The sequence below is a fragment of the Nelusetta ayraudi genome, unplaced genomic scaffold (assembly GCF_046127955.1).
Source record: "Nelusetta ayraudi isolate G7.1 ecotype Tasmania unplaced genomic scaffold, CSIRO-AGI_Nayr_v1 ptg000136l, whole genome shotgun sequence".
NCBI classification, from domain to species: Eukaryota; Metazoa; Chordata; class Actinopteri; order Tetraodontiformes; family Monacanthidae; genus Nelusetta; species Nelusetta ayraudi.
Window position 1 is genome coordinate 6,573,430 of NW_027466186.1, and position 24,312 is coordinate 6,597,741.

At 46.2% G+C, this 24,312-nt stretch overlaps 2 protein-coding genes across 5 annotated transcripts; one reads left to right on the forward strand and one right to left on the reverse strand.

The window, feature by feature from the left end:
- Nucleotides 1–1,260: 1,260 nt before the first annotated feature.
- On the reverse strand, nt 1,261–10,205 carry esrp1 (epithelial splicing regulatory protein 1). Of its 3 annotated transcripts, XM_076012687.1 has the most exons (16): nt 9,849–10,204; nt 9,363–9,521; nt 9,133–9,249; nt 8,665–8,776; nt 8,111–8,254; nt 7,723–7,777; nt 7,510–7,620; nt 7,271–7,403; nt 7,142–7,184; nt 6,044–6,363; nt 5,130–5,354; nt 4,786–5,038; nt 3,626–3,806; nt 2,864–3,008; nt 2,310–2,432; nt 1,274–1,410 (listed from the first exon to the last, which is right to left on the reverse strand). In XM_076012687.1, exons 1-15 carry the CDS (start codon nt 9,978–9,980, stop codon nt 2,331–2,333), a joined length of 2,232 nt encoding a protein of 743 aa, XP_075868802.1. In that variant the 5' UTR covers nt 9,981–10,204; the 3' UTR covers nt 1,274–1,410; nt 2,310–2,330. The 3 variants fall into 3 exon arrangements, with proteins under 3 accessions (XP_075868801.1, XP_075868799.1, XP_075868802.1); XM_076012686.1 differs by lacking the exon at nt 2,310–2,432 and having other exon boundaries at nt 1,261–1,410; nt 4,798–5,038; nt 9,849–10,205; XM_076012684.1 differs by lacking the exon at nt 2,310–2,432 and having other exon boundaries at nt 1,261–1,410; nt 9,849–10,205.
- Nucleotides 10,206–10,945: 740 nt separating this feature from the next.
- On the forward strand, nt 10,946–24,212 carry virma (vir like m6A methyltransferase associated). 2 transcript variants are annotated; one of them, XM_076012964.1, is made up of 27 exons: nt 10,946–11,058; nt 11,469–11,581; nt 12,406–12,492; nt 13,453–13,501; nt 13,588–13,750; nt 13,895–14,014; nt 14,402–14,647; nt 15,098–15,840; nt 16,206–16,382; nt 16,786–17,012; nt 17,108–17,638; nt 17,735–17,889; nt 17,998–18,080; nt 18,731–18,824; nt 19,048–19,436; nt 20,040–20,195; nt 20,276–20,511; nt 20,615–20,864; nt 20,966–21,183; nt 21,277–21,409; nt 21,678–21,818; nt 21,906–22,060; nt 22,155–22,251; nt 22,340–22,506; nt 22,606–22,955; nt 23,538–23,687; nt 23,818–24,212. In XM_076012964.1, exons 1-27 carry the CDS (start codon nt 10,996–10,998, stop codon nt 24,048–24,050), a joined length of 5,526 nt encoding a protein of 1,841 aa, XP_075869079.1. In that variant the 5' UTR covers nt 10,946–10,995; the 3' UTR covers nt 24,051–24,212. The 2 variants fall into 2 exon arrangements, with proteins under 2 accessions (XP_075869079.1, XP_075869082.1); XM_076012967.1 differs by having other exon boundaries at nt 14,402–14,617.
- Nucleotides 24,213–24,312: the final 100 nt, after the last annotated feature.

A 24,312-nucleotide genomic window follows, 5' to 3' on the forward strand; every position in this document is an offset into this window, starting at 1 on the left:
CAGGTAATAGCCGAGGATGGTGAGGGAGTTCCCACAGTTCTGCCTCTGGCCACATTCTGTCTTCACACAGCTCCTCTTTTGTGTTTGTGCTTCTGCACTTCACACACACACCCCGCTAAGGAAGTGGGGAGTGTTACAGGTACACAGCAGGACCCAGTCAAACACTCAGAACTCAACAGTAGCAAATCAAATGGCTGAAGGCCAGCTTACAGTTTTATTTTATTTTTTATTGTTATAATATATAAGTAGCTTTATTACACAATTTTGTCCTCAGCTGGAAGTAAAAGGAAGTCCAAACAGCAACTTGCTGAACACAGATGGCAATTATTCAAAGATTCATCGCAGTGTTGTCCTTCATAATTTCCTTTTTGGGCTCAAATTTAGATCTAGATTCTAAAACAACTTTTTTCTTTTTCAAAAAAAAAAAAAAAAGACGATTTCTGCGAGATGAGTCTCTGCTCCACTTCGGCTCGAAATACGAGCGCAGATGATGGGGAGAAAAGTGTGGTAGACTGACTGACAGATGCATCCATACTGATCTGGGTCGAATATCTGCACCACAGCGTCTGCAGGCACTTTAGACTGAGGAGGGTCAGTAAGGCAAGACAACATTGGCATTACAGAATGAGGAAATAGGACTTTGGAGTGAGACATTTCTGTACGTTGTGAGCCATCACAGTGTAACCATAGGTTCATCATTCAAAGATACTGCTATTAGAGTCATTGGTAGTCTTGGTGATTAGCAGTGCATTGATATTTGGCATTATGTAAACATCTCAGTGTTTTATGACTAACTTCTTCATGCACTAACATTTCTAAAACAATCAAACATATATAAACACGCTAGATGCAATACAGCAACAAAAGGAAGTATTTAAACTGCCATGCAATAATACTCATTTTCATCTCTCACTCTTCAACAGACTCGCACGCATTCACTCTTCATTCACTCTTCACAGAAAAGCTTACAGAAACGATATCTCGGTTTATCATAGTGATTGTTACATGTAAAAAAAAAAATCTCTATAAAGCTTTTAAAATACAAAAAAAATGTACAACATAAGATAAAACTGCTATTTTTTGGCTAAAGCCACAATGATTTTTGGTACAAAATACACACATCTCTGTTTTGAAAGATATAAATAACACGTCTAAGAGACTACATTTGAACATTTGAAAACCTAACAATACAAGTCCTTGGATGTACAACCAATTTTGTCACATGACCTTTGTGTGTGTGTGTGTGTGTGTGTGTGTGTGTGTGTGTGTGTGACCCTACAGCAGGGTCAGATCCAGGTACTGTCCCAACGGCTTGGTCATCAGAGCAGGGAGGGACATGAGAGGGGCGTCGCCTCCGCTGGACTGACCAATCAGACTGCTGCTCAGGAGAGACACTGTCTCCATGGGACTCTGCAGGAGGTGGGTGGAGGGTGGAGGGTGGAGTGGAAGGTGGAGGGTCGGGTGGGGTGGAGGGAGGGACAAGAGGTGGAAGAATGTTTTACCTCAACTTTGAGCAACGACAGAAAACACCTGGACACCAGCACCACACTGAACCCGTCACCACCACGTCCAAGTCTTTGGACCAATCATTTTCAATCTCGCAGGTCGGCAACAACACCAATTGGCCACTGACAAACCTGTGCAAAATGTTCACAATCTGACGCTCCAAACGAGTGTGAATGTTTCTGTTGTGATTCAGTCGTGACCGATTCAACTTGAGTGTGCGGTTGAGAAGTTGTTAAAGTTATTACTGTCAAATCATCAACAGAATATACATTAACCATATACATGGTTATAATCAGGCCACTTTGGAAATAAGTCCTAGTTAGGCCCAATATACGCTACTAGGCTGGGCTTACTAAACAGTCTTGCTCTTTTGTTTTGTTTTTTATTGCTAAACTACTTTAATATTTTAATTGCTACTTCTGGCAAGATTGTACAAAAAGTCAATCTACTCTTCTTCTGGTGGTAAGAAACCATAAAAACCTTCTGGAGCAAAATGATTTAATTGTCAAGAGGAGTTAAGATCTCAAAGTTAATCAGAAATCAGAGAAAAATTCAAGACCAAACCCAAGATCTGAGAAAACCAAACACCAGGAAACTTTCCCCAAACCACTCGACCCAATTCAAGTCATATCAACTCTCGCTTTGAGCAGTTTGTCAAAAGTTACCTGTCAAGAGAAAAACGAAACAAAAAAAAAACACTGCTTGCACTCCATGTTGATTGGTCACCCCTGATGAGCCGCCGCGAGCCAAACCACATCTAAACTAGACCCCCGACCCCCGCTGGGCCTCCGACCAATCCTTACCTGCCACCTGCCTCAGACATCTTAAATACACACCCACTCTTTGGACTGTGTAATTAACGTCCCGGCCGGGTCGTGAGCGTGCACGTGGCCGTGCGCATGCACGACAAAATCCTCGGGGGCGTACTGCGGTGTGGGAAGTAGAGGTGGAGGAGGAGGGGGGGAGGGGGAATGACAGAGACAGGGTTGCTCAGAGAGACATGCAATGCTGCCGGACACTGGCCTTTGTTCACGGGGGAGAGAAAACGCAGAGTGTCTCTGAAGCGACACTGTTCTCCTGGCGCTCACACAGTCGCTCTGGAAGTTTCACTCTTCTTTTCTCTTGAGTGAGCCTGCAAGTTTCCCCCGGCGCAAGTCTAAACAGGCGGCTGCACATTTTGTGACCCGGCAGGGTGAGTAGACAGGACAAACTCGTTTGATAGCCTCTGGGGGAAATATAGCTGAGGATACACACCCATGCCAGGGGAGGCGAGTGAGTCTATGCCTGGGATCCTGCAGAGAGCTGCGCCGTATTTGCATACATGCGCAGCCTACCCGCTGCAGGGGCGTCTTCTCACCTGGTAGGCTTGCACGGCGTTGATGACGTCTTTGACTCCGCCGCCGCCGTTGTAGGCCACGCCCGGCATGCGCACCAACCCCCCCGGAGTGGTCAGGGAGGAGGGGGAGGGGAAGAAGCCCACCGTGGTGGGTGAGCCAGGTGGGCTGCAGTGGAGAGAAAAGCCAGAGGGAGGGAGGGGTGGAGGTGGGGGGAGGCACAGAGAGAATGAGGATCAAAATGACAACTTGAGTTGGATTCAAAGTCAATGGCTTGACTTGTTCTCAGCAAACAAAGCGCCTGTGAGTCACCAGACAACTGCCGGCAACTTTTGGGAAATCTTAAAAAAAATAAACAAAAAAAGGCCAGGAAGTTTTCAGTGACATTTATCGAGATTTTTTCTGGTGCAGAAGTTATTTGTTAGTTATTAACTAGCCTTGACCCTAGCTTTCACCCTTGGTCAAACTCAGCGTTGTGCACACAACACACAAGACAAAAAAATGATAAAATTAAGAATAAAGGGTGAAAAACCATTTTGTTTTTGATATATTTTGACTCTGAAGTTTGTTCCAAACACCTGAAAAAATGTTTCTTTAAATATTCATTAAACCATCTTTTGTTTGTGGGGGGCTAAACCTAAGCCATTGCATCACTTCCTGAAATATATAAAGTGGCTCAACCCATAAATCAACCTTTTTTCAAGTTCAGCTGGGTCTTTCAGATTGAATCCAACCCAGTATTTCTACTTTTAATTGCACACCTCCTGACTCCCTGTCAGGTTTACCTGGGATAGTAGGCAGCATAGTTCATGTACAGCTGAGCGGACGCAGGGTAGTAGGGGTTTCCTGGCAGCAGGGGGCGCGGGGTCAGCAGCACCTGACCCATGGGCGGGTAGAGGGCGGCGGCAGCCTCTGCAGACAGCACCGCTTGGGCGGGGGTGAAGGGGTAGGATGGTGGAGATAAACCTGGCGAGGAGGGGCGAGATGGGAAAAATTACACTTAGAGAAACAGCGGAAGGGAAAGAGTGAAGTCCTTCACTGGCTTTGAGAGAAACGGGCAAACGATGAGCGTCGGCGCCTGACACACGTAGAGAAAACACATGTCAGGGAGCCTCTTCTTCACTGGGAGCATCGTGTCACACAGCGGCTTCAGGATGCTGCGACAGTGCTTTCACCAGTTCAATCCACTGGGCCTGTTTTTCAGATCTAACTTAGCAGCTGAGCTAACTGACATGAATTCACTAACCCCGGCCTATTTGCAAGTCTTGATCAGGCAGCAGGTTATAATAAACATTTCTTTCCTTGATTAAATGTTTTCACTTGACGCAAGCACATTTCATACAGTTCCGAAGACACAGGAAACAAGCACATTTCTACACACCAGCACTCAGCTCTGCCCACCTTTTCCCCAGCGCCACTGAATTGTCAAGCACAGGAGCTGCGCACAAAGATGTGCGGCTCTATGGAGGCTAAATCCCAGCACCACTAAGACCAATCTGACGAGACTGGAGAGATGTAAGCAATACATATGTTTTTGCCATACTGCATGTGTGCATCAGCAATTCTCGCTTACAGTTTTCCAACCCTTTCAGAGTTCCATCGACTACAGAACGCAGCGGCTGAAAATGTAGGTAACCAGGTGACCAACATGCTGCTGAGGAGGAAGAATTCAAATCACAATGGAACGGAGCCCGGGCCACAGGGAGAATTTACAGACAACACATGAGGTTTCTCAGTCAGCACATGCAGATTGATCATTAAATCAGCCTTACTTCCAAAAGAGGTATCACAGACACGTTATATTTTTTAGTATCCTGGTTAGAAGAGACGTCCCCTTCCTTTCCTCTACGACTAAGATTGGAGAAAAAAAACCAAGCAACCCTGGGCAGGCGCCCACCTACCCTGCAGTCCCGAAAAAGCAACCCCAGCTCCCAGCAGCACTTACGTCTGGACTTACATGGCGGCGGGCTGAGCCCGGTCCCACTCCTGGTCCGGCTGTGTGTGTGTGTGTGTGTGTGTGAGAGCGAGCCTCCCATCAGCACCAGGCCCATCTCCTCGGCACTGCAGGGGAACACCTCCACGTAGCGGCTGTTGGAGCCGCGCTGGCTGGACATGATGTGCTTATGCAGCCGCTGGGAGGCCTGCAGCGTTCGCTCCGCCGAGCTCATCTGGATGAAGCAGTCGCCCGAAGGCCGACCCTGGGGGGGGGAGGTGGTGTTTTTTTTTACTCTGCAGCGCCGTTGCATCGCCATGGGCGTTGTCAAGGTGGGTTTGTTATGTGCCACGTACCTGCTGGTTGAGAACCATGTGCACACCGTGCGGTTTGATGTCTTGCGTAAACTCGCCCAGGAAGGAGAGGACGTCCTCTATGCTCGCCGTGTACGGCAGCCCCCGTAGCCTCAGGCAGTCCCTTATACTGCCAGGAGGGGGCAGGAGAGACACAGTGGGCAGCATTGACACCAGGGGGGCGGGCGCCACAGGGATCAGGGGGGCCGAGGAGTAGCGGTTCAACACCTGAAACACACACACATGCATAGTTAGGACTAACAGACTAAATCTGAGCAATACATTACTAACACAAACTCAGTATAGAACACTCCTTAAAATTAAGGCTGAAATGATAGACTATGCAACACTATGAAAAATTGGACACCGACTTCTGGCGTCTCATCGAGATTTGCCTGTTTGCCTTCGTGCAATAACACCCCCGCCTCACCCCAGAACAGAAGACTGGTGCAATTCACGCTGCGGATATAAATGTATGTCGTAAAGTGGCCTGGGAAGATAAGAGCATTTGTCCACCTGCGTTTGTCCCATGCACAAAAAAAGGACTAAGGACTGAACGAGGAGAGGAATTCCAAGAAGTGACTGGGTGCGCTGGGTCGCTTTCAGCAGCGGCACTTGAAAGGAGGCAAGGCCACATCGCCGGGCTTGCCGGGCTTGCCGGGCTTGCCGAGCAGGTCCCCACCCTTAAGCCTTGTTCTGATAATTCCTCCAATTTACCGAGGAGAAAACAAACACGCCCATGCATTAAGACAGTCCCGTGTGTGAACACAAACACCAGCAGTTCCTGAAAGCGCCTTTTCCCCCTCTGACCAACAGAGTCCTGTCCTTTTTTGTTTACAAGAAACTAGACAGACAAACCCAGATTTCAAAAATGGGAAGAAGAAGAATAAAGGGGCACGACATCCACCCGGCCGTACCTGTTGGACCTCCGCTGCTGTGCTTTTGAACAGCTCGATGTATCTCTTGCCCAGGATGGCCTTGTGTTTCCTCAGAGCGCACTGTGCATGTTCGTCGCAGGAAAACAAAACAAACGCATCCCCGGTGGGACGTCCGTCCGGGAAGCGGACGAACAGAATGCCGTCCTTGCCGCCGCTCACCGGAGACGTCTCTTTGAGAGCCTCCTCCGGGCAGAAGAAGTTGAGCACCTGCTCGTGGGTGGCGGTGAAGGGAAGACCCCGCATCCTCACGATGATCTGGTCCTCTCGGGAGAGAAACTTTGCCACCTCGTTGGAGGTACCTGGTGTGCAGACACAAAGAAAGATACCTGTCAAAAATCCTAAGTAAGTAGAACACCATTCTGGATTTATTATTGTAATCACTGACCAACTTGCTTACAAAAATGAACCAACATTTGGACTACATTTCCCATTCCTCCCTCCCACAACATGGCTTTAAAGTTTATAAATCAAGCAAAAAATAAGTCTAAGCTCAGACTTTTATTTAGTTAAACCAATGGTGATGTTCCAGGCAGTCTTTCTCAGAGTCAAATCTTCATTTTATAGACCTAAAAGTGTCAACACACGTGACCTTTAACCACTCGGAATAAAGGGACTTTATTCTTCGTCTTTAAGACATTTGGTGGGTTTTCCTGCCATATTTGTGAAGCAGAACATGTGGACAGTGAAGCCTAATGAAAAATTCATTTATTTTCTTCTCCTCATTGTTCTCTCTCAATAGGCCCTGTTTCCACTATTTAAAAATTGAGATATATATCACTGAGCCTGTGCTTGCTGCCCTTTTTAGGTTAAACTATGAATTATTGATGATTAAGAAAAGACGCGGCCCCTTTAAAGTATTGTTTGTTCTCTGGGAAGTCCTGCCTTCAGAAATTAATGATAAAAGAAGGGTGTTTAGATTGATGATTGATATGTTGCTGAATGATAAAAAAAAAAATATCGACTTGAGTAAAAGCCTCAGGGTTTGAACTCCACGATTTAAAAAATAGACCATAATATCTCAAAACTGGTGGATATGGTAAAATACTGTATGGTGCCCTATGGTGCATAGCTTCTCACCTCCAGCTATCTTGAGAAAGTCCTCTCCTGTGGCTTTGTAGACCTGCCAATATAAAGGCAACAGGTGTCAGCACACTCTGTAATGGGGCAAAGATGAGGTCGTGCGCAGGTGCTGTTCACACTGGTTACCTCGATGTATCTGCTGCCCATATGGTGCTTGTGCCTCTGCAGCGCCAGGTCTCTGTGCTCCTCGCTGACAAAACGAACGAGGGCTTCTCCGTTTCTTCTCCCCTGGGCATTAAGGCACAGCGCGGCCCCTCCTCTGCGAAACACAACACAAAGAGGATGTGGACGCTGCGCAAACAGACATATCCGACGTCTGCGTGCATACAACGCTGATGGATGGGCAATGTAATCAGCGTATGTACTTGGCGATGTTGAGTCCTCTGAAGAATCGAGCAATGTCCTGGTCAGACGACTGCCACGGCAAACCCCTGGCTCGGATCACCGTGTTGTCGCACACTTTCTCCATCTTGCTGCTGCACACGCAAACACGCTCGTTAGTCACGACAGCAGCGGTGGACTGAGATTACCTCAGAGAAGCTGCTACATGTTCTTCATCTCAAGAAAGCCTCACTAACCAGGTGCCCGTTTCAAACTTCTCGCTGACTCGCTCTTGATTCGAGAACGTGTGGCCTGTGATGGAGAGGTTTGTTAGAAGAAGGCATAACAAATAAATAAAGCTTTTCACATTTAAATTTAGAGGTAATACCTGTAAACAACACCATGTTAAGTAGGCTACAATAACAATATTGTTGTTGTTCTTTCCCTAAATATCGTTCCAATTTTGGAATTCATGAAGCCCAACAACAATAACAATCCAAACCATTGCTGCTTGTTTGTGAAACAAAATTGGGGAATTAAAATTGAGTATAAAACCACAAGCTATTCAATAAATTCCCCCTTTTACAGTCGCACAATATGCGTTGAACAAAATATTCGACTGCTGCGTAAATTCCAGTTACTCACTTAATGGCTCATTGAGCAAAGCCAGGACGACGCTGGCCATAATCTGGACCTGCTGCACGGCGGCTTCCGGGGGCAACGTGGCCGACGGGTCGAGGGTGGAGATGGGATCCCACATGGCCGGAACATCCGTCGGTATGTTCAGGGCTGAGAAGGAAGCCGTCAAGGAGAGCAAACACGGACCAGCCTAAGAAAGACTAACAGGTTGTTCCTGTGTGTGTGTATGTGTGTGTGTTTAGGTGTGACAGGTGTAAAATAAAAAAATAAAAAAATGTATTTCAACGAGGACAATAGAAATGTAACAGTGGCAATGGCAGCAGGTTTTCCTTGCTGCAGTGAGCGTGTGCGGTCTGACCTGTTGGCCTACCCTTCGCCTGTTCACTCACAGCTTATTAAAGGTGCTGCCATTGTTTCCTTATTTGCATTTCAAAACCCAAAGTCCTGAAGCACAGCAAGCGGCATCCTACTGCCTTGAAAGTGAGTTGCAATAAAAAACCTCCCCCAAAAACAGTACCAAATTTTCAACCAATCCCAGCGCAGGGGACTGACAAGGATACACTCTGCCATGACGTGCACGTTGGAAGCCTTGAGGTCCGACTCGGGAAAGTGCTTCTTAAACTCTTTGCGGAGGTCGAAGAAGGAGTAGAAGCAGTCCGGGACCAGGATGTTCTGCAGAGGGGAGCAATGAATGAATGAATGAACGAATGAAACGAACGAGTGAGTGGATGTGAACGTGTCTTATCGACAGCTGCCGTTTTATGGCCCCCCCATCAGGATATTTGCTCAAACCAGGAGAAGCAGCCGTCGCTGCACTGCACACTATTGGGTGGAGGAATTACGTTTGCATCCACAGCATGTTCATATGGGTGTGTGTGTGTGTGGGCCACTGCACAGGTCAACTTTCTCTGTCATCGTGCAGGTGACGTCAAGAGCAACTCCGACGCCCCACGTCCCTTGTGACTTCCTGCAGTGCTTCCCTAACATCCGGCCCAACCGCCAGGCCTTCGCCCAATCAGCTCGCTCACCTTGCTCGCCGCCTCGGGGTGGATCACTTGGCGGATGTGGAGCTGCCCGTCTGTACACAAACACAGCGACGTGCCCGCGCCTGTGCTATTCACCTCATTTGTGACTTGGAGATGAAACTGCACAGACAGGGGTCAAATTTTATTTTTAGTGACTACATGAAAATGTTTTTGTCACCCGTCAATATAATGTAATTTCTAAAAAATCCCCCAGACGTTGAAGAGGCCATTACCAGGTTTAACGCTGCCTCAAGATTTTCAGCTGTGAAGACGCAGTCTGCTTTAAAGCCGGTCTCCTCTTCCACGCACTTCTCCACCACATCCTCCTCCTTTTTTTCTTCCGCCAAGTCAGAGAGGTCGTGTTTAATGAGGAGCTCATTCACCTTGCCCGACTGGTTCAGAGGAGGAGAGCAAAAAAAAACATGTCAGACCAGAAACAAGCCTACATAGAAGCATTACATGTTGATATTACAGCTGTGGGTTTTTGTCATGCAAATGTTAATTATCAAGGATTAATAGGAGTGCAGGAATGTGTGAGGGGTATTTGTACTTCTATCCCATTAACTAAGGCTTCACATTGTTCTTTCATCAAATCAACACTGAAACCAGTTTCTGTTTGTCTGTTTCATTGCCCCACTTCAATTTACTCCGCTTCCACTGACAAAGTTATCAATAGCAAATCGGTCGGACTACTACTATTATTATCGTTTCCTTATTACCTTTTTCGTCTTTAAATTCACCAGCTGCCAGACCAACTGCACCAGCTCCCTCTCGTCCGTTCCCAGCAGCTCTCCGCTTGCGCCAGATGTGGCGGTGAAAAGCACCGCCAGGTAGTCTACCTGCGCCGTCATTTGGCCACCGACAAAACAAAAAAAACAAAAACTAACCTAACAACTACACAAAATTAAAAGAGCAGCAACAGGGTGTTGGCGAAAAAGGAGTTCAGCGGAAGTACTTTTAAAGCCTTCACTTTGACGCCAGGTTGGTAAAGTTGAGGTCCGTGAAAATCCAAGTTTCGTCGTTTCGGAAATGTTGGGTGAAGTCTCCCGCACTCACCATCGCGGAGTAATGGCTGAAACGTTGCCCGTTTTTGTAGCGCGTCTACCTGTTGACCACGTGACTGCCTACCTGCCCCCTCCCTCCCGGTTTCAGGTAGTTCACGCATTAGGACGTGGCAGATCGTAGACGACGCAAACATCCGTTTAATTTCTTAGGAAAACGTATCACTTTTTATGATGGAATTTGTAAAAATTTCTTGGCTAATATAGCGTTGTTTTCTTTTGCAATTCAAATATCGCTTCGCATTTGTTTCCTGCGCCGGAACAGTACAGTGGTTGCTGTTTTGTTTTTTGTTTTTAAACGGTGGTTTCAAGGAAGTAAATGTTGTGCTATTATTATTATTATTATTATTATTATTATTATTATTATTATTATTATTATTATTATTATTATTGTTATTATTATTATTATTATTATTATTATTATTATTATTGTTGTTGTTGTTGTTGTTGTTGTTGTTGTTGTTGTTGCTGTTGTTGTTGTTGTTGCTGTTGTTGTTGTTGTTGTTGTAATTATTATCTTCATTAAATACACGATGGCAGTTGAAATATAGTTGCACTGGTATAATGAATTATTACATCGTAAAACATTTTTTTTTTTTTTTTTTTAAATACGATCTGAATAAAAATACAAAAATTTTCATTAACTGTGGAATTGCAATAAAACCCTAACATAGTAGCGATAGTGGTAGTAATAATCACAATAACAATGACACTCTTGTATACCGTTTCATTTTTTTGTAGTCATACCCCGGAAGTGTTGGATCACCCGGAAGTTATCCTTCCACCGATACATGGGAGAAAAGCGATGGCGGGGGACACCTCAACAGAGCTCCTTTTTATTGATACATTCAAACACCAAAATGCTGAGGTTGTTTTTCGAAATATTTTCATTCTCTTGTAAAAGGGACTTATGAGCTATGCGCATGAAACATTTAAATATTGAACAGTTTGAATTATAATCCTCACTTGGCAAGCCAACGGCGTTCGTTTGGCTACCTACTGTTGCTAGTTGTTTTATGGTTGATTCAATTTGCTGATTTGATTCTAATGCATGCGTGCTGATTTTTTTCCACGACTATATTATGTGTGTATTTTGTTTGCGTTATCACTATAACGATAATCGTGTTTTGCTACGGCACTTTCTTCTTTTCGCATCCCAACGCAGATTATGTTCTTGTTTGCCAAGTGGTCGATGCTAACTCAAATGACGGTACAGAAGTATCGCCTGTGGTTTCTGTGCGACAGTTTGATTGAAATGTTTGTATTGTTATGCTGTAGTTGACCAACGTGGATGTGGTGCGGTTTCCATGCGGGGTACTAATCACGGAAGTCCGGGTCATTCCGCCTGGAATTAAGGCTCATAGCAACTTGCCTGACAGCAGAGCGTTTGGGTAAGAGCGTTGCAGTAACTCCAATACGTCCTTCACACTATGTTCTGGCTCAAATACAACGGAACTAACATCTTTAAAAGGATATATACATGAACACAATATATGTAACACAAATATTCTTCAAATCTTTATTTATCCTGAAAAAGGACCACATCCGCTTCCTCCTTTACCAAATGTAGCAGATGATAGACTTATTGTAGAAACCAATGATGATTATAATAGACACATATCAAACAATTTCAACATATTGATGCTGTTTTCACAAAATTTTATTCACATCACTGCAGAACTGTGCAAAAACACAGTGTCTTAAGCAAACATGATGCATCAACACCGATCTAGGAATTATCAAATTGCTGCATTACACTTAAAAGGGTTAACTTGTTGTAAATATGAGTTTTATGAGTCTTCACAATACAATCTAATACATCTGCGAAGTACACATATAGAAGATTTTAGGGAATAACAAGGATGTTAGGAGCTGAAAATGTTTAATATTTAACAGAAATGATTTAAAATACTTATTCTTATCTAATAAGTATTATCTTATTCTAAGATTAATAATAGCTGTATTATTTGGTTCTCTTATGTATGCAAACCAAGATCTTACAAATATATGTATGGCTAAATTAAACTAAATATCTTTGGCCTTTGTATGACATGCTATTGTATAGTTATATTTATGTCAGAGTCCTTGAATTTAAGTGAAGTAGATTACTCTACTGACATTTCTCAATGAGGAAACTCATGCTTACACATAACTCACGTTTATTAAATGCATCAATCCCTGATCACCTCAATACTGTGTGTATCTGTGTTTTCAGAGAAACATCTCCTCATGCCTTCCAGCTGGAGCTGTTCTTCAATAATCTCGCCAAACCCAACTGTGCCTCATTCCACAGACTGGGCAGGTATGGATAATTTTACCAAACATGGTGTTTGTTGTGTCTCTCTACTATCTTTGGTGTTAGACTCACCTGTAAAACCAGTCTTGGTAGCACGAGGTCCGCTTTAAACAGCGAGAGGGGTGTGTGTGCACGTAGTATTAACCCACCCATTCAGGTCTCTTTGTTCCAACAAACTGGTTTCTTCAGAAACTCGGCCCCACCCACAGAACAGTAGAAAGTGACACAAACATTCGGGGTCCCTGTGAAATGGGGGAGAAGCAACATTTGTGGTTCAGATGTTTTTATGTTGTTGATGTTATTATAACTACATGATAATTAAGGTGTTCAGAACAGCTTTACCGCAGCATAAACTTTGCCGGCAGATTGTAAAAGAAAGTTGTTTTCAACTTCAGATACAACACACCCAAGTTATTCTAGGTCCAAAATAGAAGGCCTGTAGACTTTTAAAGTACTCAGTAGTATGAAAATAATAAACTTACTGCATCTACAGTTCTAGTTTAATGAGCTACACTTTTCATTTGCTGTGTGACCCTGTGCAAGTTTAGCCAGTGTTTACAGTGGCCCCAGGTCTCTGCTTGGATGTCTTGTTTCAAATCATTAGACATTTTTCTTCTTTTATCAGTATAATTGTGTCATGGGTAGTAACATGTAACCCACTGGAATGATACAGAATAACAGAATCATTTATTTGTAGTGCCTATAATTAGACAGTTGATCACGGAGAGCTGACCGGAGATGAATTAGAGAAGAGTTGAAGGCATATTGGATGAGATTTATTTGAAATAATAGTTATTGGGGTTTGCCATTGATATGTTAATCAAGGATATCATTCAACTGAGTGTTAAAACTTATTAAATCATAATTTTACGAAAGTGAACAGTAATCTCACGATGATTTAAACCTCTATGAATGAGTGTTTTGAGTTGTGTGTTTTAATCAAATACATTTTTGTTCTTCCCGCAGTCTGGAATATGACGAGAACAAGTCCATTGTGTTCAGACCGAGTGGGAAAGTGAGTCTTCATAACCAGTATTTGTATGTCAAACTGTAAACATCTAGAAAATGCACAAATTAATGGACATTATTTATTCCAAACAGATAAACACAAATGGTTTAGTGCTACGTGGCTGGTACACAAGTTTGACTCTAGCAGTGTACGGGACCGCGGAGCGCCCACATGGACATGATCAGAGCTCACCCCCTCCCCCGCCACCTCCACCGCCACAACAACCCAGCGGGCCCAAGAGGATCATTAAACAAGGTGGGCATCTTTAAAAAAAATAATAACAATGGTAATAATAATAATGAAACCCTCAATGTCACACCCAGATCCTGAAACTAGAATCTGAAAAACTCTAAAACAGCCCCCCAATAATTGTACTTCATACTGTTCATCTGTTTCCAGACTGGGAGAAAGATGACCAGTACAATGGCAGCCCACCCAGGCCGGCCCCAAGAGGGCCTCGTACGCCACCTGGACCTCCGCCCCCAGATGATGATGATGAGGAGCAGGTTCCAGTGACGGGTTAGAAGTTGTTTTGTCTTTTTCAAGGATATGTTAGCAATTGTATCTTGAGAATATTCCCCTTATTTCTGCATTGAATTTCGCCTGTAGAGCACCGCAAAGCACGGAATGTCCCTTTTAGCAGGCAACATGCCTGCACATGTTGATTATTAAAGTGTAACAAAACCAGCAATAGCTAGTGGCTGCCTGCCAAACCTGCTCCTGGCTATATTTGACATTTTATTTTATGTATTTATTTATTTTGAATATGTAAAGAATTCATATAAAACTATTAAAAAAAAACACGTCCATCAGAACTTCATACATTTTAGGTGGCATAGCAACACATTCCACATGGACGTACTTGATGAATTTGTGCTCTCCTGCCCCTGTCTTCCATGTCTGCAGTGGGTGTGGTGAAGGACGAGCCGTGTGCGAAGCGGGACGACTACCTGGAGGCCGTGTCGCCCGAGAGATCGCTGCCTGCCGACGAAGCGTACTCTGACGCCGAGCAGGAGGAAGAAGGCGACGAGGAAGAAGAGGAGGAGCAGGACGAGGAGGAAGACGCGCGGACCGAGGGCAGCGCTCCTGAAGAGGACGAGGAAGAAGAGGAGGAAGATGAGGGTGAGGACGAGGAAGAGGAGTTGGAGGAAGGTAGGGGAGTTATTCCGTGGGAGTAGGACAGTCTGCAAGTCCCAAATGGATGTCCGCCCCCCCTCCACATCCCCGGGCAGCGTCCATTTGGGACCGAGTGGCAGGAGAGTGTGTGTGCGCTCTGTCATGCTGCCTCAAACCAACAACCGCTGGATGCTGTCGACTTATGAGCAACATCCATAAGCTCCTGGGAGTTCCGCCTCACATCACCATAGCTGTGGCTGACGCTTGTGTTGTGGTCACAAACTGCATGTCAAACTCACCCTGCATGGCAGGAAGCGTGTGGTACAGTTGGCCAGTGTGTGTGTGTGTTTTCTGGCGGTGGAGCAAGGTGATATAAAAAGTTGCTGCCTCCTCCATTTTCACTACTCCATATTTCATCAAAGTTGGCAAAACTTGTGGCTGACGTATTAAAAACGGCATCTCTTTTTTTTTGACTCGTGTGTCTAGGCGATGACGGCTACGAGCAGATTTCCAGTGACGAGGACGACTTGGACAACGGCAACTTCAAGCTGCCCTCCTTTGACATTGATTACACCCCAGAAGACCTGGCATCCGTCCCGCCGGTCCAGTACGACCCGTACGAGCGGGAGCTCAGGCCCTTGCTGTACTTCGTGCCCCCATACAAAACTCATTTTGATATCCAGTTTGAGAAAGCCAGCATGGAGGAGCCCAGGGACCCAGGGGGAACAGAGGGACAGGCTGCTGGCGAGGAGGCAGAGACGGAGGACGGGGCCGTCGCGCGGCTCAAAGAGCTCCTCACCAGCATCGGTGACGACAGAGACGTGGGCTGGGTGTCGGCTCTGGAGGAGGTACCCGGGCTCCTGGCAAGAGGGTTGGCTTGTTTAATCAAGCAAGGAGAGAAGGAGGCAGAGGACCTCGTCGGGGTTTACACCCGCTGGGCTCTCCAGGCTCTGAGCATGGAGGTGGCCCTCACGCAGCCCATCGCCCTCAACCTCAGACAGTTGAAAGCCGGCGCCAAGCTGGTGTCCTGCCTGGCCGAGTGCCCGCAGGGCCTCGCGGCGCTGCTGCGCGAGGGGGCCCTCGATGTGCTGCTCGAGCTGCTGAACATGGACCACGTGTCCTCCACCCTGAAGCTGAGCATCCTGAGAGCTCTGGGCTCTCTGATCAACGCCCCCGCTGGTGTGGAGGCCTTTGTTCACGCAAAGGAGTCGGAGAAGAGCGGCTATCAGGTAACTGGACACTGGAGCTGAAGAACTAGTGTTGCTATTTATTACTATTATTATTATTTCTTGAGCATTTTTTTTTTAAATATATAACTATATATTAGTGTATAGAACTAGAGATGGTTGGGTTTCCCAATATATCATTTATTAAAATAGAAAGTGATTTTTAATCGACAACAAAATTAATTGTTGTGCTCCTTTTCTAATGACTCTAAATTAGCATCTATATTCACATAAAGATTAGCTCCTTTTGTACTGATAGGCTAGTTTAACAGTACCTGCTACTAAGTCTAACTGGCCTTTTTAAAACATTTCTTCCAACTTTCTTGCATTCTTCACTTGACTCTAACAGAAGTTCTGTGCTTTTGCAGCGTTTTGTGCAGCTGTTCCTGCGCGAAGAGACGGTGAGGGTGATCACGGCGGGCAACGCCATTTTACAGAAGAGCCACATGTTTGAGGTCCTGCTGGACCTGCAGAATTCAGCTGCAGCAGCGGCGGCAGCGGCAGCAGCAGTGGCGGCGGCAACAGCATCGACCGAATCACAGCAGGTTGGCCTCCATATGAACAAATACACAAAGTTACGACTCACAGTGCCAGAGAGTCAGCGCCAGGGTAGGGATGAGATGAGATGGATGGAGTGTTTAGTGACCCACCTCATAGGAGAAAAAAATATATATACCATGGGATAAGTAGAAAACGTGCTATAATGCCAATTGTAAATTAACTAAAGCGTTAGAACAAAGCCCCTCGGTATTTAGCTCTTTGTTCAAATTACACTTAAAACACTGAAAACAATGGATGAAATGCAGCTATTTTGTGACTTACTTACTATTAATATAATTTCTTCAAGTTCGCCGGGCCGGATTGAAAAATTTAAAGGCCCCCGGGCCGCAGTTTGCCCATGTCTGGGTTACACTGAGATGAGATACATCAACATTTTAATGTCCTCAGGAGGAGGCGGAGGACGCTGAGTGCCCCATGGAGGAGGAGCCGTCAATGAGCTCCTTCCACCTGAGCGAGGCTGAGCTGGACAGGCTGACGGGGGTCCTGGAAGAGTTGCACCACCTGCTGGAGACGGCCCCCTACTGCATGGTGCAGCCCCCTGGGAAGGCGTTCCCCACCTCGGCCCGAATCACGGGGCCACAGGAGCGGGATGATCCGTACCCGACACTGTACAGGTATCCCATTCTGGCGACTAACCCTGACAAATGGCAGCTCAGAGGCTCCTCCCTCTGATCTTCGACCGCCCACCGTGACTCTTCATCCCCTCCAGGTACATGCACGCCGCGCACCTCCTGGAGAGCACAGCGGCGCTCCTGACGGCTGCCGCCGCATCAGGCCACCTGGGCCTCACCCTGGCCGTGAAGGAGCTCCTGCGCTTCCTGTCGCTCACGCAGTCGGGCCTGCTCTTCCTCCTCGCCCAGCCCAGCCCCACCAACCTGCTGCTGCGTCTCATGGCATCCGTGGCCGAGGCGGCCGAGGGCGAGGATGCCACGTTCGCCGGCGGTGAAGCGGCGCTCAGCGGACCGGGCTTCGGCGAGGAGGGCTTCGGCGTGTGGCTGCTGCAGGCGCTGCACGCCCTGCAGGCTGTGTCCGAGCTCATGAACCACGTGTCGGCCGCGGCGGACGGAGGAGCCGGGCTGGAAGACGGCGACAACACGGAGGTGCTGGCCATGCTGCACGCGCTCTACCTGATGACCTTCACGCAGACGGGCCGCAGCGCCGTGGCTCATGTTTTCAGCCTGGACAACAACCTGTCCTGTCTGGTCACTCTGCTTCAGCACCACAGCAAGGACGGACAGGGGTACGGGCAACCCAGCCATCAAATCCAGTTCTGTGTCTCTTTGCGTGTATTTTTTGGGGACCTCATCTGTACGTTGTTCTGCTCTGTCTTCTGCAGTGAGGCCAAAACACGTAAAGCCGTGACGTACAACTACGCCTGCATGCTGGTGCTGCTGGTGGTGCAGAGCTCCAATGAGCTGCGGATGATGGAGCAATATGCTGCCCCTCTACTCGCCCTCGCCAAGGCCGATGAGACCAATGCCAAGTTGCAGGGTGATTATTAATGGCACATTTTAAAAAAAAAAACCTTTTGTACATTGAAAGTTTTAGGCTGTGTATGTTTTTTTGCTGAATTGATTTGAACCTTTCCTCTGACTTTAGAGCTGAGCAAATGGCTGGAGCCTCTGGAAAAAGTCCGATTTGAGATTGGCAGCATTTCTACACTCGTAGACTACATTAAACAGGTACAGATATGCTGCTCTTTATACATTTTCTTTTACTTTTTTCTGCTATTTTATATTTTTTAGATCAAGGTTGTAAAAAAATATTCTAGGTCTACATTTTTATTTAAAAGAAAATCACAACAAGGTTTTGTAAGCACAAAACTAAGTAAATGCAGAACTTTTTAAATGACTGTGCTATACATTAAAAGCTTGATATATTTTTTCAGTCTCATTCAGTGTTATTCCATTAGCATTTATAAACTTTACAGAATCATAGTATATAGATGTCCCTGTCCAGTCCACCAACATTGACTGCCCTCTCAAATTCAACGTCTTTGTTTCATCGATAGTTGAATTAAATAGATGCCTGTTTCATTTTAATCCTAGAGAAAATCAAGACTATGTTTCAGTATGACGTGATGAGCTACCCCGCAGCTGCAAGAACAGCACAGAAATATTTATGTATTTTCTGTATGTCATAAACAATTAACCTTGCTGATTTACAGTTAACATCATTGGCATGTTGAGCATCAGTAACCGGTTTGAACCAGTTCTGGTGCATGTTTGAGATGAGTTGAGCCGCTAGGCAACTATTATGAGTTTGTTGGTGGTTTTTTTTTTCTTGTTTTTTTCACTTTTTAATTTACACTTATGTTGTCTCTTGACGTCAGAATGTGGAGAATGTGTTGACTCCTGATGGAACCGGACTAGTCAGCGCTCTCAGGGTCCTTTGTCACATTGCCTGCCCCCCACCTGCTGTGGAAGGTAAAGAAGTACCAAAAATCTCAGATCAGTCAAAATGTTTTTGCTGAAAGTTTTTTGTTCAATATTAATTAATATAAAAGACAGTCCTTATATTTGCTCACAATTAGTTATTTACCACAGTTAACTTACACACACACGTAGGATGTAGAGCTTCTTCTATTCCTGTTTTGTTACCATAATGTTGAATGAATGCGTAAAGTTTCTCCTGTTTCTCCCCCAACAGGTCAGCAAAGAGATCTCAAGTGGAGTCTCGCGGGGGTCCAGCTGTTCTCCAGCGAGGGTCTCGACACGTGCGTGCGCATCCTGCAGAAGGTGTGCGGTGTGTTGCTGCAGCCGTGGCGCATGCACGGACACATGGGCCCCACGCCTCTGCGCTGCATGATCCTCAGCGTGTGCATCGGCACGCTGCGGCTGCTGCGCGCCATGCTGACGGAACTGCTGCGCGGCGGCGCCTTCCAGTTCCGGGACACCCGCGTGGCCAACGTGTTGGTGACGCTGCACATGATAGTTTGCTCCATCCCCGCGACGGGCCGCCTGGACGGAGAGGAGATGCGAATGCAGGCGCTCATCGTGGACGTGCTGCTCACCTTCACGCAGGGCGTTAACGAGGAGGTGCGTGTCAAAGCCATTTTTCAGAAGGAATTGTTGCGCCAAACAATTTCTAAACAAGTTTATGGAGGAGGAAGTGTGATAACTGAGGATGATGAGGGATAAATCTTTAAATAGAATAGTATTGTTATATTGAAGTTAACATAGTGTGTGGTATATATTTGAGAGGATAGTTATGTAGTATGTATGTGTATATATTATGTATTTATATGGATATCTGCATAGTTTTTGCATATATATTATACTTTATCGTGTTATATTATGTAATATTGTGTTATATAATATTTATATTTATAAAGATATGTATGTAGTATATTTTTATTTTATAATTATATGTTTATATAGATATTTATGTAGTGTATATATGTTATATATTATAACGGTTATAAAACTGTAGAATAGTTAAAAAGCGGTAGGAAATTAAAAAGTTTTTTAATTCTTCCTACTCCTTTTTCGAACTATGTGCAGTGTTTTGTCATGTTTTTACTTTTTTTTTTCTTTTGTATTTACAAATAGTTACATATTATATACATGCTCGAAATACATGTGTTCAGTCAGTTTATTCAGTAAACGGTCAGTGCCGTGTGTGTGTGTGTCCGATGGCAGGTGACTCACACGGAGGAGACCTTGGCCAACAACACCTGGTCTCTGATGCTGAAGGAGGTGCTGTGCTCGCTGCTCAAAGCTCCTGAAGGCCTGTTCTCAGGGCTCACGCTGCTGTCCGAGCTCCTGCCTCTTCCGCTGCCCATACAGAGCACTCGGGTACCTCAGTCTACTCTTCTGGTTGCAACGTATCATTGAAGAAAAGGAAATGAAAACGTCATTTGACTTTGGTCCACCAGGTGATGTCAGTCCAGGACGTGGCTGTGGCCTTAAACACCAGGAAGCTGTGGAGCATGCACCTGCGGGCACAGTCGAAAATGTTCTCCGAGTCGCTGAGGTGTGTGTGCGCCACCAGCTGTCCGCCCCTCATGGCCATGCTGAGAAGAATGTGCGTTCAGCTAGCAGATCTGTCCTCGCCCACGGCCACGCTCATCATGAAGACACCTCTGGAGCTGCTGTCCGAGGAGCTTCAGTTGTGAGTGAACTGCGCTCACTGCTCCGTCCGTCTGTCCGTCCGTCTGTTGGTTTGTTTGTTTGTTGGTTGAAACTGTTGTTCTAAAAGGTCTCCTGACTTGCAGGCCCGAGGGGAAGGCGGTGTGCTGGGGCCAGGTGCTGCGCTTGCTCTCCCTGGTGGACACTCTGGTGTCGCAGAAGGCTTGTAAGGTGGCAGTGCTGCACCTGCTCTCAGGCTCCGTCGCCGGAGACGAGCAGCTGGCCGAGCTGTTCCCCTCGCTGCTCTCCCTGCTGGTTCCCCCCACTGACCACTCCATACAGCAGCAACAGTGCAGCGAACTAGTGGGGACCATATTGCAGTCACTCTGTGACCAGGTGAGAAGAGTTAATGCAAACATAGAAACAGCCATGAAAGGAGCCCTGGAGGCTCAAACCTTTTTCATCTTCTTCTCCATCTTGGTTTCACTCTTCACTAGGATATTTCCCTGGTGGTGTCTCCGCCTGGTGAAAGCTGCGTTTCAGAGGTTGAGCAGTTGACCAATTCGCTGCCGGGCCGAGAGATGCTGTCTGCAGTCTGCAAGGGCTTTTTGGATGTTTTGGAGAATTCAGAGAGCAGCGTCCCTCTGCTTCTCACCTCCATCAGGACTCTCACATTCCTCACCGAGCACGAATACGGACTGTACCACTTGAAAGTGTAAATATCACTGCACCTTTCAACTTCTTAGTTTGGTAGTTTTTTCCTGTAATAAGTGGTGGAGATTTTGAATATGTTGAAATTTTGTTTCAGCGCTTTGAAGAAACACGGTGCAGGATTGTTCTCAATGTTGAAGAGGCTCATCTCTTCCTTCAGCAAGGACTCGGCCGATCTGCTCTCAGCGCTGCTTGACTTTCTAAGGCAGATATTCAGCAGTGAACCCATGGTAACTTCATTGTGTTATAACAATGCAAACTATGGCGTTTCATCACTAGCCATGTAAACACAATACAGTTACAAAGTTGGTGAAAATAAGTTCTAAGTATACGGTTCTAAGTATCCTTTTTTAGGTTGTCCTTGCATTCATCATGCAAAATACCATAATTACAGATGTTAGGGAGGACATACAAAAGAAGGAAAATGCATTGAAAATGTAGGCATTGAATTCATTATAGTGTTTTACATTTTTTGGGGGGGTCTGTCTTTTACTCCAGTGTGTTGATGAGGGTCAAGGGTCTGGTGAGGACGCGGCCTTCACGGCGACACGGTTACTGTCAGGCTCCGAGATGAAAGCTCTGCTGCAATGGGAAGATGCAGAGTCTCATCCAATTCCTGCTTTGGAGAAGCAGATCACGGTACACATTAAAAAAAATAATGAAGAAAGTTTGATGCTCTGAGGCAAAGGTGTGACCTCTCCTAATCTATACGTGTTTTTCTCCTAGAAACTGTGTAAGGAGGACGACTCTTTGGAGCCCGTGTTGGAGACTGTCATTGTGCTGAGGCAGATGCTCGAGTCCGCCACAGATGCACCTGCACCAGCAGACACTGAGCCTGTCCTGCCGGCACCGGAGACCCTTGCAGCCCAGTTCAACAACAGGTACAGAGGTTTATATGAGTAAATGAATATTATCCATCAGGGTATTGCAAAAAATAAATCTTTCTGTGTCTGTCTGTGCCCTTTGCTTCTGTAGGACTGTGTTTATCCTGTCAGAAGCTCTGGATGAGCAGCTGAAGACTCTTTGGTTCTCTCCCTTCCAAACTGATGACATGGAGACGGACCTTGACACGGTAAGTGCATGCACACTACCAGTCAAAAGTTTGGACACACCCTATGAATTTAATTTCTTGCATTAAAGCAATGCGGCTGTGTGTGCAGGTGAAGGTGGATCTGGTGGGTCTTGCCCAGGAATGCTGCCCTGAACTGGACCTGAAGGCAGAGCTGGAGCGCTCCATCCTGTCTGAACCCTCCTCTCCTGGTCACACAAAGGCTCCCAAGGGCTTCAGGCTGGGCAAACACAAACACGAGACCTTCATCACCTCAAGGTTGGTGCCTCGAGTTTTTTGTTTTCTTGTCATTCGCAACAGGCCGACATTTTGTTTTCAACTGCTTAACTGATGGTTCATTGTTGCCCTTTGTCGCAGCGGTAAATCCGACTACGTGGAGCCTGCCAAGCGAGCCCACATCATGGCTGCCACTCGTGGCCGCGGCGGTCGAGGAGGCTTTGGACAGAATCTCTGCAGGCCGCATGACATCTTCCGCCAGCGCAAGCAGAACACGTCCCGCCCGCCCAGCATGCATGTGGACGACTTTGTGGCTGCAGAGTTTAAAGACATTACGACCCCTCTCGGACTTTTGCCCCCTAAGCGGCCCCCCAAGAGCATCCCCAAACCGCCCACTAGAGGGCTCTTCACCGGCAACAGGGGCAGAGCTACTTTCCACAACCAGACTCGTTTCTTCACTCCACCACAGCCCAAAGGGGTTCTGCTGTCCGGTACGTATCACCTGCTGGCTGACATCAAGGAAACACATTGGAGCCAATACATGGTTTTGCTCAGCCTTTCTCAATGGGTGGTTCGCGACCCAAAAGTGGGTCGTAGAGCTGTTGTTAGTGGGTCTCTGCTTCGTGGGCAGTTTCCCCACAAAGAAGGGGATTTTAATTTACATATAAATTTATAGAAAAAATGTTGTGAATTTATTTTGCAGGACACGCAATTCAATTTAATAATTTCAATAATTTATTTAATATTGTAAAATAAGTTTGGGTCGCGACTTCATTATAAGGAAGGAAATGCGGGTCCTGAGACTACACCAGTTGAGAACCACTGGTTTGGCTGAAAACGTCATCTCTGTGCATCACATAGTTGCCCTGTGGCTAAGATTGTATTCAATTCTCTTGATCAAATTGAGTTGTGCCTTATTGTTTTTACTTTTATAAAACTGGTCAGTTTTAGCATATAGTTGTTGTTACTCTATCCAGAATACATCAACTATTGGTGACTGGGAATTCCTTTAGCGCATTATGTGAGTCAACATTTGGCCTGTAGAGGGAGTTAAATCCATCCTCTTTTGTTAGGCAACTACGCTCGGCGAGAAGGAGGTCGTGGTGGTTCCTCCTGGAGCGCGCAGGTTCCTGCTGTCACCCACAGAGGAACCTACAGCGAACCCCGAGGAGGCCAGAGCAACTTCACCCGTGTGCCGCTGCCCTCCAGACAACCACCAGCAAGTAAGAAGTGACCACAGACACACACACAGCTTTTGTTTTCTATTTCCATTTGTTTATTTAATCAAACTCTGCATCTATTTCTAAAAAATAACAAAATTGAGTTTAAAAGGCGGTGCATTTCTCTCACTAGGTGCATATCGTCTGGCTCCACGAGACCGAGCCCCGCGGGGGAGAGGAGGCACTGGGCTTTCCTGGCTCAGCGGGGGAGGAGGAGGAGGCGGCAGCGCCGGGGGAGGCGGCGGTGGAGGTGCAGGAGGAGGTGGAGGTGGTGGAGGTGGACGAGGATCTCAGGGCAGCAAGTTCAGCGGTGGGGGAGGGAGCGGAGGAGGGCGGGGCCGACACGTGCGCTCCTTCACCAGGTGAAGGCGCCGGGACGCTGCAGCTTTTCATGGCGACACATGGACCAGTCCAGACACTCAGAACACGCAGTGGCCGTGAAAACACGTACTTTCTCTGTGTTGTTGTTTTATGTTTTTGTTATCATCAGTTGTATTTGGAGAATAAAGGTCACGGTTACCAATCTTACACCAACCTTTTTATCATTTCTAACCTGAGATAAAGGAAAACGTTTCAAGTATCCATATTCAATAGAAATAAAACTTTTTTCTTTTTCTTACATGTTAAA